We start from the raw sequence: 11,058 nt of genomic DNA on the forward strand, positions 1-11,058 counted from the left end.
GGGGGGGGTTAAAGTGGGGCTGGGGGTGGTAAGGGGGCCTGGGGGAGGCGTAAGGGGGGGCTAGGAGGGGTAAGGGGAGGCTGGGGGGTAGAGGATGTTTGGAGGGGGGTGCAGAGCCCCCAGTGCTGGGTCTGGGGGTGGCGGTGCTTGGGGTGAGCCCTTCTTGTCCCCCCCCGCCTTCGGGTGCAGGTTTGGGGGGGGAGGCAGCAGATGGCAGGGGGGAGGCTGGAGGCCGGGCAGGAGGCCGGCGGCAGGTGCCGGGGAGCACAGGCACCGCTTTGTGCCCGGCCGCTGGGGCTGGGGGCGGCGAGGAGGGAGGGGACGGGGCAGGGGGGGCTGCAACGAGTTGTGTCCTTCTCGTGTTTCGCAGCAGAGGCCGAGCTTTGGGCCTCTGGTGTCAGGGGGGGAGGCTGCTGCCACCACCCCTCTCGCTGCCGAGCAGCTGCATCAGGGGCTCGGGGCGTGGGGGACGGGGGCTTTTCGGTCATTCCTTCCATTTCCCTGAAGCTCCCCCCCAAAAAAAGCTGTTGGGTCTCCGTTCCCTCTGCCACCGCCGGTCCCTGCGCAGGGAGGAAGGGACAAATCCTCTTCTCCCGGCCCTGCCCTCGCAGCCCCCTGACCGTTGCCCTCCCCTCTCCCTCCCTCTCCAGGGCCAACCTGGTGGACCTCCAGAAGAAGCTGGAGGAGCTGGAGCTGGACGAGCAGCAGAAGAAGCGCCTGGAAGCCTTCCTCACGCAGAAAGCCAAGGTGGGCGAGCTGAAGGATGACGACTTCGAGCGCATCTCCGAGCTGGGCGCCGGCAACGGCGGCGTGGTCACCAAGGTGCAGCACAAACCCTCCGGGCTCGTCATGGCACGGAAGGTAAGGGGGGGGGCGGGAGAGGGGGGGAGCGGGGTCCAAGCAGGGGGGGGTCTGCTCCCTGCAACCCCCCTGGCCGGGCCAGCACCAGCGCCCCGAGCTGGATGTGACCCGTCCAGGAGCTTTGCCAACCCCTGGGTCCTCTCCCGGCAGTCGCAGCGCGCCGCGACATGTCCTTGGGTTTTGCAACGCCTTGCGAGAAAACGCTGGTTTGTCCTTCCTCCAGCGAGGCTCTTTTGAACGAATTCAGCCCAAAAAAAAAAAGGGGTCGAAGCGCTAGGATGCGGGATTTTTGGTGATCCTAGGTGGTGGCTAACGAGGGCTGGAGGAGGCAGGTGGAGGGACGGGTGCCTGGTCCTGCCAGGCGCGGGTTTGGCACACGCGTGTCCCTCGCTCCCCGCTCGGTAATCTGCAGGGTGGTCCCGAGCAGCTCCTGAAGATCACCTCAAGGGCCGCCTTTCATAGAAAAACAGGAGTTGTTTGCCTAATTAGAAAAGGGAAAAATCTCGGTGAGAACCTGTGGGACGCCTTCCCCGAAAGCCTCCGTTCCCCGCCGCTGCGGGGACGGCTCGGCGGGCCTTGGGAACGAAGGCGCTGCGCTGATGGCTTCGCTGGGAGCTCTGGGTCTTCTGCTGGCGCTTGGTTCGGGAGCGTGAGGTGCGTTCGGGTGCTTTGGGGGTGGTTGGGAGCTCCGTGCTCAGAACCGAGGCAAGCTGCCGCGCTGGGCAGCACCGCTGCGCGTCCTGCAGAGCCCAGCCCTTGTGGCCCCCCCCCCCCGGGAAGGACGCAAGTCCCGGGGCTCGGGCGTCCTGCGGCTCGTAGCCCAGCAGCTGCCGCTCCAACCTGCCCTGCCGCCTCCCAGCCTCCGTGGCTTTCCTTCCCTCAGCTCTGTTAGCTGACTGCTGGGAGCCCAGGGGATAACACGACTGCTCTTTCACACGCATAAGCTTCGTTTTTATTTATTTATTTTTACTTTCTGTGGTTTCCTTGATATCAGAACACCTCTTACAACACCTACCAAGCTTGTGAAAATGTTCGTGTGTGCTGAGTCAGATCTGCATCAAACTTCTGACTTGTCTTTCTACTCCGAATCCTGCGTGATCTCGCGGCGTGTTGCTGGCAGCTGCTTCAGCTGCTCACAGGCTGCACAGCTCTTTACTTGGCCCCTTGTCCTTAATGTTAGTTTGCGGACGGTTAATTAATAAAGAAGGCGAAGCAGAGCTTCCCTTGAAGACATTCTTGCTTCTTTCCAACACTCGGGATTTGTTTACGTGGCTCTTGTAAGGCTTCTATTTGTTTTTTCTGAAGGCACTACGTCTTTGGTTTTTCCTTTCTTGGCAGCTGATTCATTTAGAAATCAAACCAGCCATCAGGAATCAGATTATCCGAGAGCTGCAGGTGCTGCACGAGTGTAACTCCCCGTACATTGTGGGTTTCTACGGAGCCTTCTACAGCGACGGCGAGATTTCCATCTGCATGGAGCACATGGTGAGCCCGCAGCCCTCCTCGGCCCCGCGCTGCTCCTGGTGCCGGGCTCCGCGTCGGGTCTCTGTGAGCCTGAAATCCCGGGTGGGGGGGGGGTTAGGGTGCTGCTGCTCGTCTTTGTGAGCCTGAAATCCCGGGTGGGGTGGGTTATAGGGCGCTGCCACTCGCTGCTGGCAGCTCCGGCGGCTCCTCGCTGCGGCCGCTCGGCGTGCGGCGAGGCCACCGAGCCCGTGGTAGGAGCTGCGTGCTGCTGCTCGGGCGTCGAAGCGACCGAAATCGACTTTTTGGAAAGCGGAAGCAGGGGTTTGGGGGGGGGTTGGCCCAACGGAAATGTTGTAAACCTGCCGCTCTACGGAGCGCGCCGCGCGTTTTCTCCCCGGCAGAGAAGTGTGGTCGCTCCCCCGAATCGGCGCTGACAGCCGAGAGGGAAAGGAAGCGAAAAACTAATAGCAAGAAATTGGGCTGAGAGCGTTAAAATGGCTTTCAGGGAAAAGCTCTGATGGCCGGAGATCTCTGCTGTGGAGGGAGCGTGCTTGGTGCTGCCGCGCTGCGCCCGGCTGAGCGGGGGTGCCGCGTGCCTGCGCCTATACCGCTGGTTTTCCTGGGCACGCCGGTCTGCGTGGCCGGCAGCTCTGCTTTCCTGCTGTCAGTGCCTTGATGGATTTGGGGTTTTGTTTTAGGATGGTGGCTCTCTGGATCAAGTGTTGAAAGAAGCCAAAAGAATTCCCGAGGAGATCCTGGGGAAAGTCAGTATAGCGGTGAGTTCCAGGGGCTCTTTGGGCTGCCAGAAATCCTCACTGGGCACGCGTTGGGGGGAAAAATGCTCGTCCTGCCTTGTGAAGCTTTCTCCATTTCCCTGGGTGCATTTTCCCCGCCCCGAGCTCGAGCAGGAGGCGGCGAGGTGTGGGCTGGGAGCAGGGAAGCAGATTCCCGAGCGCTCTTTGTGGCTCTGTCCCGTGGCGTTGGGCTGGTCTCTGCTGGGACGGGTTTGGGAGAAGCTTTCTTGGGCAGAAAACTCAAAGATTTCCCTTTGCCATAACGGGGTCGTTTTGCTCTTCAGCTGACCCTGGACACCAACCACGGCTCGTCCCCATCCACGGGGACCAAACCCGAAACTTGCAGTCACCCCGGGGCGGCTGTGCTCGCGTCGCACCCGCTGTTCGTGCAACGTCCCCTGCCGAAGGGAGAGCACTTCCCCTCCCAGCCCTTATCTCATCCTGTCTTTGGTTTCCTTCTAGGTTCTGAGAGGTTTGGCGTATCTGAGAGAGAAGCACCAAATCATGCACAGAGGTGAGAGGAGGAACCTAAAAATAGCCGCCCGTGGTGGAGGAGCCCCGTGTTTTGCCTCGCGCCGTGTTTACACTCTTCTCTCTCACTGTTGTCAGATGTGAAGCCTTCTAACATCCTGGTTAACTCTCGAGGAGAGATTAAGCTGTGTGATTTCGGGGTCAGTGGTCAGCTCATTGACTCCATGGCAAACTCTTTTGTGGGAACTCGGTCCTACATGTCTGTAAGTTCCTTTCAACTTTCCGGTGGGTTTTTTTTTTTTACAGCTTGGGTTCAGCTGCAGGTGGGGCGAACTGCTCTGGCAGAGCCGGCAGCGTGCCCCAGCCGCTCGCAGTCTTTCCGTGTCCGCGCTCACCGGGACCATCTTTGGGCACTGCCGCACCACGCTTACCTCTCAGCGTCCCACGTGAGGGATCAGGCTGCTGGCACAGGGCACCCCGTGGGTAGAAGCAAGCCCCCTCGTGTCTCCTGGTGGCTTTTGATGCACTTGGCATCGGCTGAGCCGCTCTGAGCCGCTCCTTGCTGCGCTTCCACCAGCTCGGGGCTGGCAAGACGGAGCTGCCCCAGCAGATCCCCCTGCAAGGGAAGGCATTCACATCCTACAGGTGCTTCCGTTACGTTTCAGCAAGCGTTTCTGGGTTCAGAAGTGCCTTTTTGTATGCAAAGCTCTGAGAAATTCAGTGTGGTGGTGCAGAGGGGACCCTGGTGCTGACACCCCCCCAGCTCGTCGGCTGTGGGTGCGGACCACCCCAGTGCAGGCGGGTTTTGGTACAGGCAGTGGGAAACCAGAGCCGAGGTGAGCTGCCCGAAGCGCTGATCGTGCCCCCTTTAACCGGGAGCTGTGCTCAGCGTTAGCCCAGCCGCGGGACGGGGCGGTGATGCGGTGAGCCCCGGGTTCTGTGCCACGGCCCTGGTGCTTCCCGTCCAGCCTGGCGCGGTGACGGCGCAGCGGGTGGCATTGCGCAGCCTCCTCTGCCTCGCGTGGCTCTGTCCCGTGTGGCTCTGTCCCCTGTCCTCAGCCGTCCCCGATACGACTGCTGTAAGGATGAAGTCGCCTCCCGGCTGCCTCAGGTCCCGGGGGCTGGCTGGCAGGGAGGAGGTGGGTGCCCGCTGCCCACGCTGCAGGGAGCAAGCAGCGGGTTTTGCGGGGAGGCTGCCAGTGCTGCTGGGCTGCTCTGGTATTTTGGGAACGGATATTAAGGCACAGTTATAGTTAGGCACTATTTAAAAATGTCCCTTCTGTGCCCAGCCTCTGGATCTGCACAGCTGACCCAAAGCTGCCCATGTGGATAGCTTGCATTAATTTTTCTTTGCCACAGTAGGAGCCTTAGACTGGGTTTCTGCTCCTCTTACCACTCTCGAGTATTTCCAGCAAAGAGCAGAAAATATTTTTTTTGGCTAATAAATTGAGGTTTTAGGTCTCAGGTCGGTGAGAAGGAGACTCCTACTGCGTGCTCTGGGCTTCTGAGTGTGAGCAGCCGCGCGTGCTGCGGGGCTGTAGCTGTTAGATGCACACCAGTGCTTCGGGTTTGCACTTGGGACCCCCAGAATTTCTCTGCAGACTTCAGGAGCCTTGGACGCTGGGAGGGCTCCTGGTTTAGAGGCGGGGTGCTTCGTGGTTTCGTACGAGCTGCCCCTGCCACACGGAGCCCTGTGGGGGAATTATAGGGCTTGGAAGAGCCTGACCTTTCCCTGAAGGAGCCGAGAGGTGGTCAGGACGTAGACTGTGCTCTGTTTAATTTCGTTGCCCCGTTGTCGTTGCTTGCCTTGTTGAAATCCTGCCTCTCAGCCGCGTGCCTGTGCCTTCTCCTTCCAGCCCGAGCGGTTGCAGGGCACCCATTACTCGGTGCAGTCCGACATCTGGAGCATGGGCCTGTCGCTAGTGGAGCTGTCTATCGGAAGGTACCCAATCCCCCCGCCAGACTCCAAGGAACTGGAAGCAATATTTGGCCGTCCTGTGGTGGACGGGGCAGAGGGAGAGCCTCACAGCATCTCGCCGCGGGCCAGGCCCCCAGGACGCCCCGTCAGTGGTAGGGGCTGTCGGATGCGTCGGACGCAACACGCAGGCATGGGGGCAGAGCGGGTGGATTCTGTTGGCGTGGCTGGGTTGGAGAAAGCCCTTCTGGCTGAGGCGGTGGTGGGGAGGCGAAGCGCTTCGAGGGGGGGCTCTCAGCTCGCCCCTCTCCGCAGAGCGGACGGAGATCTGTGCGTGCTCCAGCAGAATCCACCCCTGCCGCAGAGGTTTGTGACCCGTAGGGAGAACCCACGGGGTTCTGGGGAGCCCAGGAGGTGGCTTTCAGGATGCTGCAGAGCACCCCGGGGCGCTCCAAAAAAAGGCCAAGCAAAAGAACCATGTGTTGGGGACACCGTGGGTTTGGCAGGGTGACCCCCCTGGGGACACAGACCGGGCTGAGGAAATCTGTCACAGCCCGTGTGGCCCCGCAGGCTCTGCCCATGCTGCCGTGAGCTCCCTCTCCAGCTCTTTGGGAGCTGGGAGCTCTCCCCGAAGCACCAGACAGGCGCGGGTCCTGGTGCAGCCGCGCCGGGGTCGCGTTTGGAGCAGGTTCCGTCTGAGCCACTTGTTTGGAAGCAGAAGGCTCTAGAACGGCTGCCAGCCTGCCAAAGCATATGGCCTGGTGCTCTCCAAATGCTCCAAGCTGGGAGAGAAATCTGGGCTAGAGGAGTCTAGAAAGTCTACATCTCAGAACATTTTTTTTTTTCCCCGTTATTTTTAACCACGAGTCGGTTCCCAAATCGGCGTCCTCTGCATCTGCCAGCAGGGGGGCTGTGTGAAGGAAGCCCCTCGCTGGCTGAGCAGCTTCTCACCAGTGTTTCTCTCGTCTTACCCGCGCAGGCCACGGGATGGACAGCCGGCCTGCCATGGCCATCTTTGAGCTGCTGGACTATATAGTAAACGAGGTGGGTGTTGCTTCGCTGCCTCTGCCAGGCTGCGCCCAGGTGGTGCCGTGCTCGCCCTGCTAGGTCAGGGTAGGCTCAAAAACCTTGGCAGGGCTTTCGTGAGCCCCTTTAGCTGCACCAAAGTCTCTTTTAGTCCCGTTTTGCTGCTTCCTCCTCCTGACATCACAAACCCGTCTCTGCTTTCGGAGCAACGTTCTGCAGGGGGAAGCTCGTGGTAGCGGTGAAAGCAGCATCCCTAGAGCGACGAGGGAGGGGAGCTCTGGGGTGTAACGCCCTGGTCCTTCTGCAATCGGCCATTTCAAACGTGCTCCTCCCTAAATCAGCAGCAGCAGAGTGCTCCCTGTGATGCTGAGGTCGCACGCAGACCTCCTAGGATGAAAATATTTGAGGGTGACCCAAAAGCTGACCAGAGCTGAAATCCCAGGCTGAAATGTCCTACCAGCCTTCCGAGGCAGGCTCTGTCCCGCCAGTGAGTCGGGGGGAAAAAGCAGCTGAGAGGAGTTGGCCCCTAATTAGCTTTTCTGGAACGGCTTCGTCTGCAATAGGTGTTGACAGAGCTGGGGTTTGCGAGGTTGGATCCAGAACTGGGACGCCGCAATTCTGGTCTCCCGGCCCTGGCAGTAATTCAGGATGGGGTCTGTGCCCCCACCCCGTGCCAGGGCAGCACTTTGCTGCCAGCCCCGCAGCAGGAGGGGGCAGCTCCCCGGCCGTCAGGGGCAGCTTGGAGAACGGTGCCTTCAGAGCACAGCTTTTTGTTTCATGGCTTGTTTAAGAGCAGGTGACATCGTGGTTTTTTTGTCCCATTAACGCGCAGTGATGCAGAAAACCCTTTTCCTTCTCTGTGCAGCCGCCTCCCAAGCTACCGAACGGAGTTTTCACGCAAGATTTCCAGGAGTTTGTAAATAAATGGTAAGGATTGCTGCTTGTCACCGGGTCTGAACCCGCTCACAGGCGGCTCAGCAGGCTGCCTCGCCACCCGACATGTTCAGCATGAGGCAGCGTTGTCCGTGCTCTGTGACCTTTCCCTGCTCTGGCTTTGGCTGCAGTGCATTGTGCTGGGAGCTCCTGCCTCGGGAAGGGCTGGAATAAAAGCGGTGTGCGCGTGGTTGCGCTTTGCAGTACCGGTGCACCTCCTAAACGCAGCTGTGAGACCCTCTGACGCTTTTAATGGCACCGCAGCAGCACCCCCAGAGACTGGGTGTTACCAAATCACCGATCCCTGCAGATCTTTAGGCCCTCGTGTGCGGGGTGCAGTCCAGAAGGGATGGATATTGCGTCTCTCCTAGAACCTGGGGTGCCGGGGATGTTTTCAGAGCTGTGCCTGTGCTGCCGGTCCCCTGGGGAAGGCAGAGAGGAAGCCAAGTGGTTTTTGTTGGAGCTGGAGACTTCTCCAGCCAGCCGAGCACCTTCTTACACGAAGCATCTCAGGGCTGGCTTTGCTCTCTTGTTCTTCTCATTTCAGCTTAATTAAGAATCCAGCAGAACGGGCAGATTTGAAGATGCTGATGGTAAGTGGGGAAGAGCAATTTTCTTGCTGCAGTGGGTGGCACCAGATCTGCAAGCTGCTGTGCCCCATCCCATCCCTCGCTGCCTCCCTTGCTCAAAAGGCTGGAAACTCCCCCGGCTGAGCCTGGGAGCCAAATCGAGCCCCGGCGAGGGAGTGACTCACTCGCCTTTGAATCAAAGGCAGCGATGTTATCAGCCCGTGGAGCCTGCTGCCCCTCCCCAGCGGAGCCCAGGATGGGAACCCGGTGGCTCCAGCACCACCCCGTGTCTGCCAAGGTGCCTGGGACCAACCTTTGCCTCCCGAGCGAGGAGGAAGAGCCCACTTTGTCCCCGTGATCCGCAGCTTTTCCTCCCTCAGCGTGGAGCTGAGCTGCAGCTGGCTGCCCCCCCACGTGCCCCTTGCAGAGGCGGTGGCCGCGTCCTCCTTGTGTCCCTGCTCCGTGCCCTCCTCCGTGAGCACCGCTCCTCCCTGCCCCGGGGCTGTTGGCCTTTGGGGGGAGCAGGATTTGCTCTCCAGGACCAGGGGGAGCACCCAAAGCTGTGGCTCGGAGCCCGCACCAGGCTCTGCCCACCCTCCGCAGCACTTTTTCGGTTCGCTCCTGAGGAGCAGCTTTGGCTCCTTTCACTTTTCTGTGCCTCCTCTGCCTGGCTGCCGGGGGAGGTCCCCAGCCAGGCGCAGGATGCACCCACTTTACAAACACAGCCACGGGGCTGCAAGTAGCAAAAAATGTGGAAACTGCCCACCAAATCTGCTGTCCGGGGACGAGAGCAGCCTGAGCTGTGGTCCCTGGACATACCAGCCCCATGGCACAGTCCCCGCTGGGTCAGGGCTTTGAGAAGGGGCTGGGGATGGCTCTCGGTGCCCTGCCCGCGCCTGTCACGTTGGGGAGCGCGCGGCCGCGTGTCCGCGAGGTGTTCTCCTAACCCTGCGCTGCTTCCCTTGCAGAATCACACCTTCATCAAGCGCTCCGAGGTGGAGGAGGTGGATTTCGCCGGCTGGCTCTGCAAAACGCTGAGGTTGAACCAGCCCAGCACGCCCACCCGCGCTGCCATGTGACGGCCGAGCCGACCGCCTGGTGTCAGTACATCTGCCTCTGTCACCATTTCCTGTCCTTCAGTAAATGACAGAACCGCCCTTCTTCCTCTCCCCGGCCCCTTCTCGCCTCGCGTCCCACCGGCAAAGCACCGTCCCTCCGAAATGTCCATCGGCTGCCCCCCGCCCCGAGCAAACGCGGGCTTGGTTTCTGTTGGCCTGGGGGCGTCCCGGGCTTCTGCTCCGGCTCTGGAGCTCCTGACACTTGGGAACCGTGGTGCTGCTTGTGTTAATTTTTCTCTTTTTTTGGAAACATGTTCACTTGGGTTAAAAAAAAAAAAAAAAATCAGAAATGGTCTGTGCACGCTCGCGTGTGTGTGTGAGGCGGGTGGGGGCTGCGGGGTGGGCGCTTCGCCTGCTCCCGGGCTTCTTGGGTGGGCTGCGGGGGGTGGGAAGGGGAAATGGGCTCTGCAGGGAAGGGAGAAGCCCCTCGGAGGGGCACCCAGCCCCGGGGCCGTGCCTCCGAGCAGTGGATGTGGTGGGGGCCGTGCCCCGAGGCTGTGGGGGCGTTCGGAGAGCAGCGTGGTGCTGGGCTGCCCCCGGGCCTGGTGGGCCTGCGGGTGGAGGGGGGAGAGGCTGGTGTGTGTTTTTTTTCGTTGTTCGTTCGGTTGAGTTGTTAAATGGTTGTTTTGAGGCCTGTTCTGGTCGTGTGCTGGGTGTTTGGGGGGGTTGTGCTGGTACGGGGGGGCGCAGGCCGAGCTCCCAGCTGGTGAGGGGTGGGGAACGGAGCCGCCCGGTGAGGCCCATGGCTCCCTCAGGCCCTGCGCCATGGGGAGACCTCGTGGCCTCCTCCTGCCGCCCTCGGCCCCTTCTAGAGCAGAGTCCTGGGGCTGGGGCTGTCCTGGAGCCCACCGTGCCCTGGTGCCTCGGGCAGAGCTGTGACGGGGACAGGAGGGCGAAACCTCTCCGAGCTGCATCCTTCCCCCTCCACGTGTCCCTCACCTTATCGTGGCCATGCCCCGGCCATCACGGCTTGGGCAGGGGCCAGGCTGGGTCTCTCCCGGTGGGCTGAATCCCCCCTGCTTCATCCCCCAGGGCTTTGGGGTTTTCCAAGGACCTCGCCAAACCCCCTTGGAGCCACCACGGAACGGGGCCGGACCTGTCCCCTCGGCGCTGGCAGCGTCCCGTGGCGCTGTCCCCTCCCGGGTTTGTCCCGCAGCCAGATAATTTGGATTTATTGGTTTGTTTTTCCTCTCCGGAGCCTGCCAAGTGATCCTGGTGGATGCTTCTCTCGTGGGGCAGATCTGGTGCCCGCTCTCGTACGGCGGAGGAGTGGAAGCTCAGCACAAAGCGGTGCTGTGGGGGGCAGCCCCGGGGGGCTGGGGGCTCCTCAGAGCCCCCCCCCCGTGCTCCGCAGGGTTTGTGTTCGCTTTTATTGTGTCCTGTAGGGTGCAGAGGTGCGAGGTGTGGGGGTGGCTCGGTCCCCAAGGGTCCCCAAACCCCCTCATGGGGGGCTCCCTGATCCCCAGCCCCCCAGCGAGGAGGACCTGGACGAGTTGCTTTTGGTCCCTTTGCCCCTTTTTCGGGCTGCTTTTTCCCCCGGGGCAGCCCCCAGAAGGAAGCCCGTCGCCTCGCTGCCCCCAGATTCCTCCTGCCCCCTTCCCTACCCCTCCATCCCTGCTGGGGCTGAGTTGGGGGGGCGCGGGGGGGCTGGGCACTTGTCACCCTGCTTTTGTCCCTTATTTAATTCACAATTCACAAATCTTTGGGACATTTTTGGGGTTGTTTGGCTTTGGTGTGGGGTTTTGGAAGGAGAAAGCGCATGTAGAAGCTGTCGGTGCAATTAACAAAAAAATCGATATTTTCATCATGGAAGAAAAATAATAAATTAAAGGCACTTTGCACTTCCAGTATATATATTTTTTTTTTCTCCTTGCATGTTTTTGAAGGGTTTTAACCCCCGGCGGGGC

The 11,058-nt window shown here is 60.8% G+C and overlaps 1 protein-coding gene across 1 annotated transcript; it reads left to right on the forward strand.

Annotated features, from left to right (window-relative positions):
* Window positions 1-94: 94 nt before the first annotated feature.
* MAP2K2 (mitogen-activated protein kinase kinase 2) lies at window positions 95-9,416 on the forward strand. Its single transcript, XM_035308689.1, has 11 exons — window positions 95-152; window positions 371-861; window positions 2,200-2,346; window positions 3,024-3,101; window positions 3,582-3,633; window positions 3,729-3,853; window positions 5,447-5,660; window positions 6,485-6,549; window positions 7,397-7,458; window positions 8,012-8,057; window positions 9,002-9,416. Exons 1-11 carry the CDS (start codon window positions 95-97, stop codon window positions 9,110-9,112), a joined length of 1,449 nt encoding a protein of 482 aa, XP_035164580.1. The 3' UTR covers window positions 9,113-9,416.
* The last annotated feature ends 1,642 nt before the right edge of the window (window positions 9,417-11,058 follow it).

The sequence above is a fragment of the Oxyura jamaicensis genome, chromosome 28 (assembly GCF_011077185.1).
Source record: "Oxyura jamaicensis isolate SHBP4307 breed ruddy duck chromosome 28, BPBGC_Ojam_1.0, whole genome shotgun sequence".
Taxonomy (NCBI): Eukaryota; Metazoa; Chordata; class Aves; order Anseriformes; family Anatidae; genus Oxyura; species Oxyura jamaicensis.

Bases quoted from the DNA above. Each gene is read 5' to 3' on its own strand.
- MAP2K2 (XM_035308689.1), top strand. From the start codon at position 95: ATGTTTGGAGGGGGGTGCAGAGCCCCCAGTGCTGGGTCTGGGGGTGGC. The intron at 153-370 runs GTGAGCCCTTCT...CGTGTTTCGCAG, and splicing joins TGGGGGTGGCGGTGCTTGGG to CAGAGGCCGAGCTTTGGGCC. The intron at 3,854-5,446 runs GTAAGTTCCTTT...TTCTCCTTCCAG, and splicing joins GAACTCGGTCCTACATGTCT to CCCGAGCGGTTGCAGGGCAC.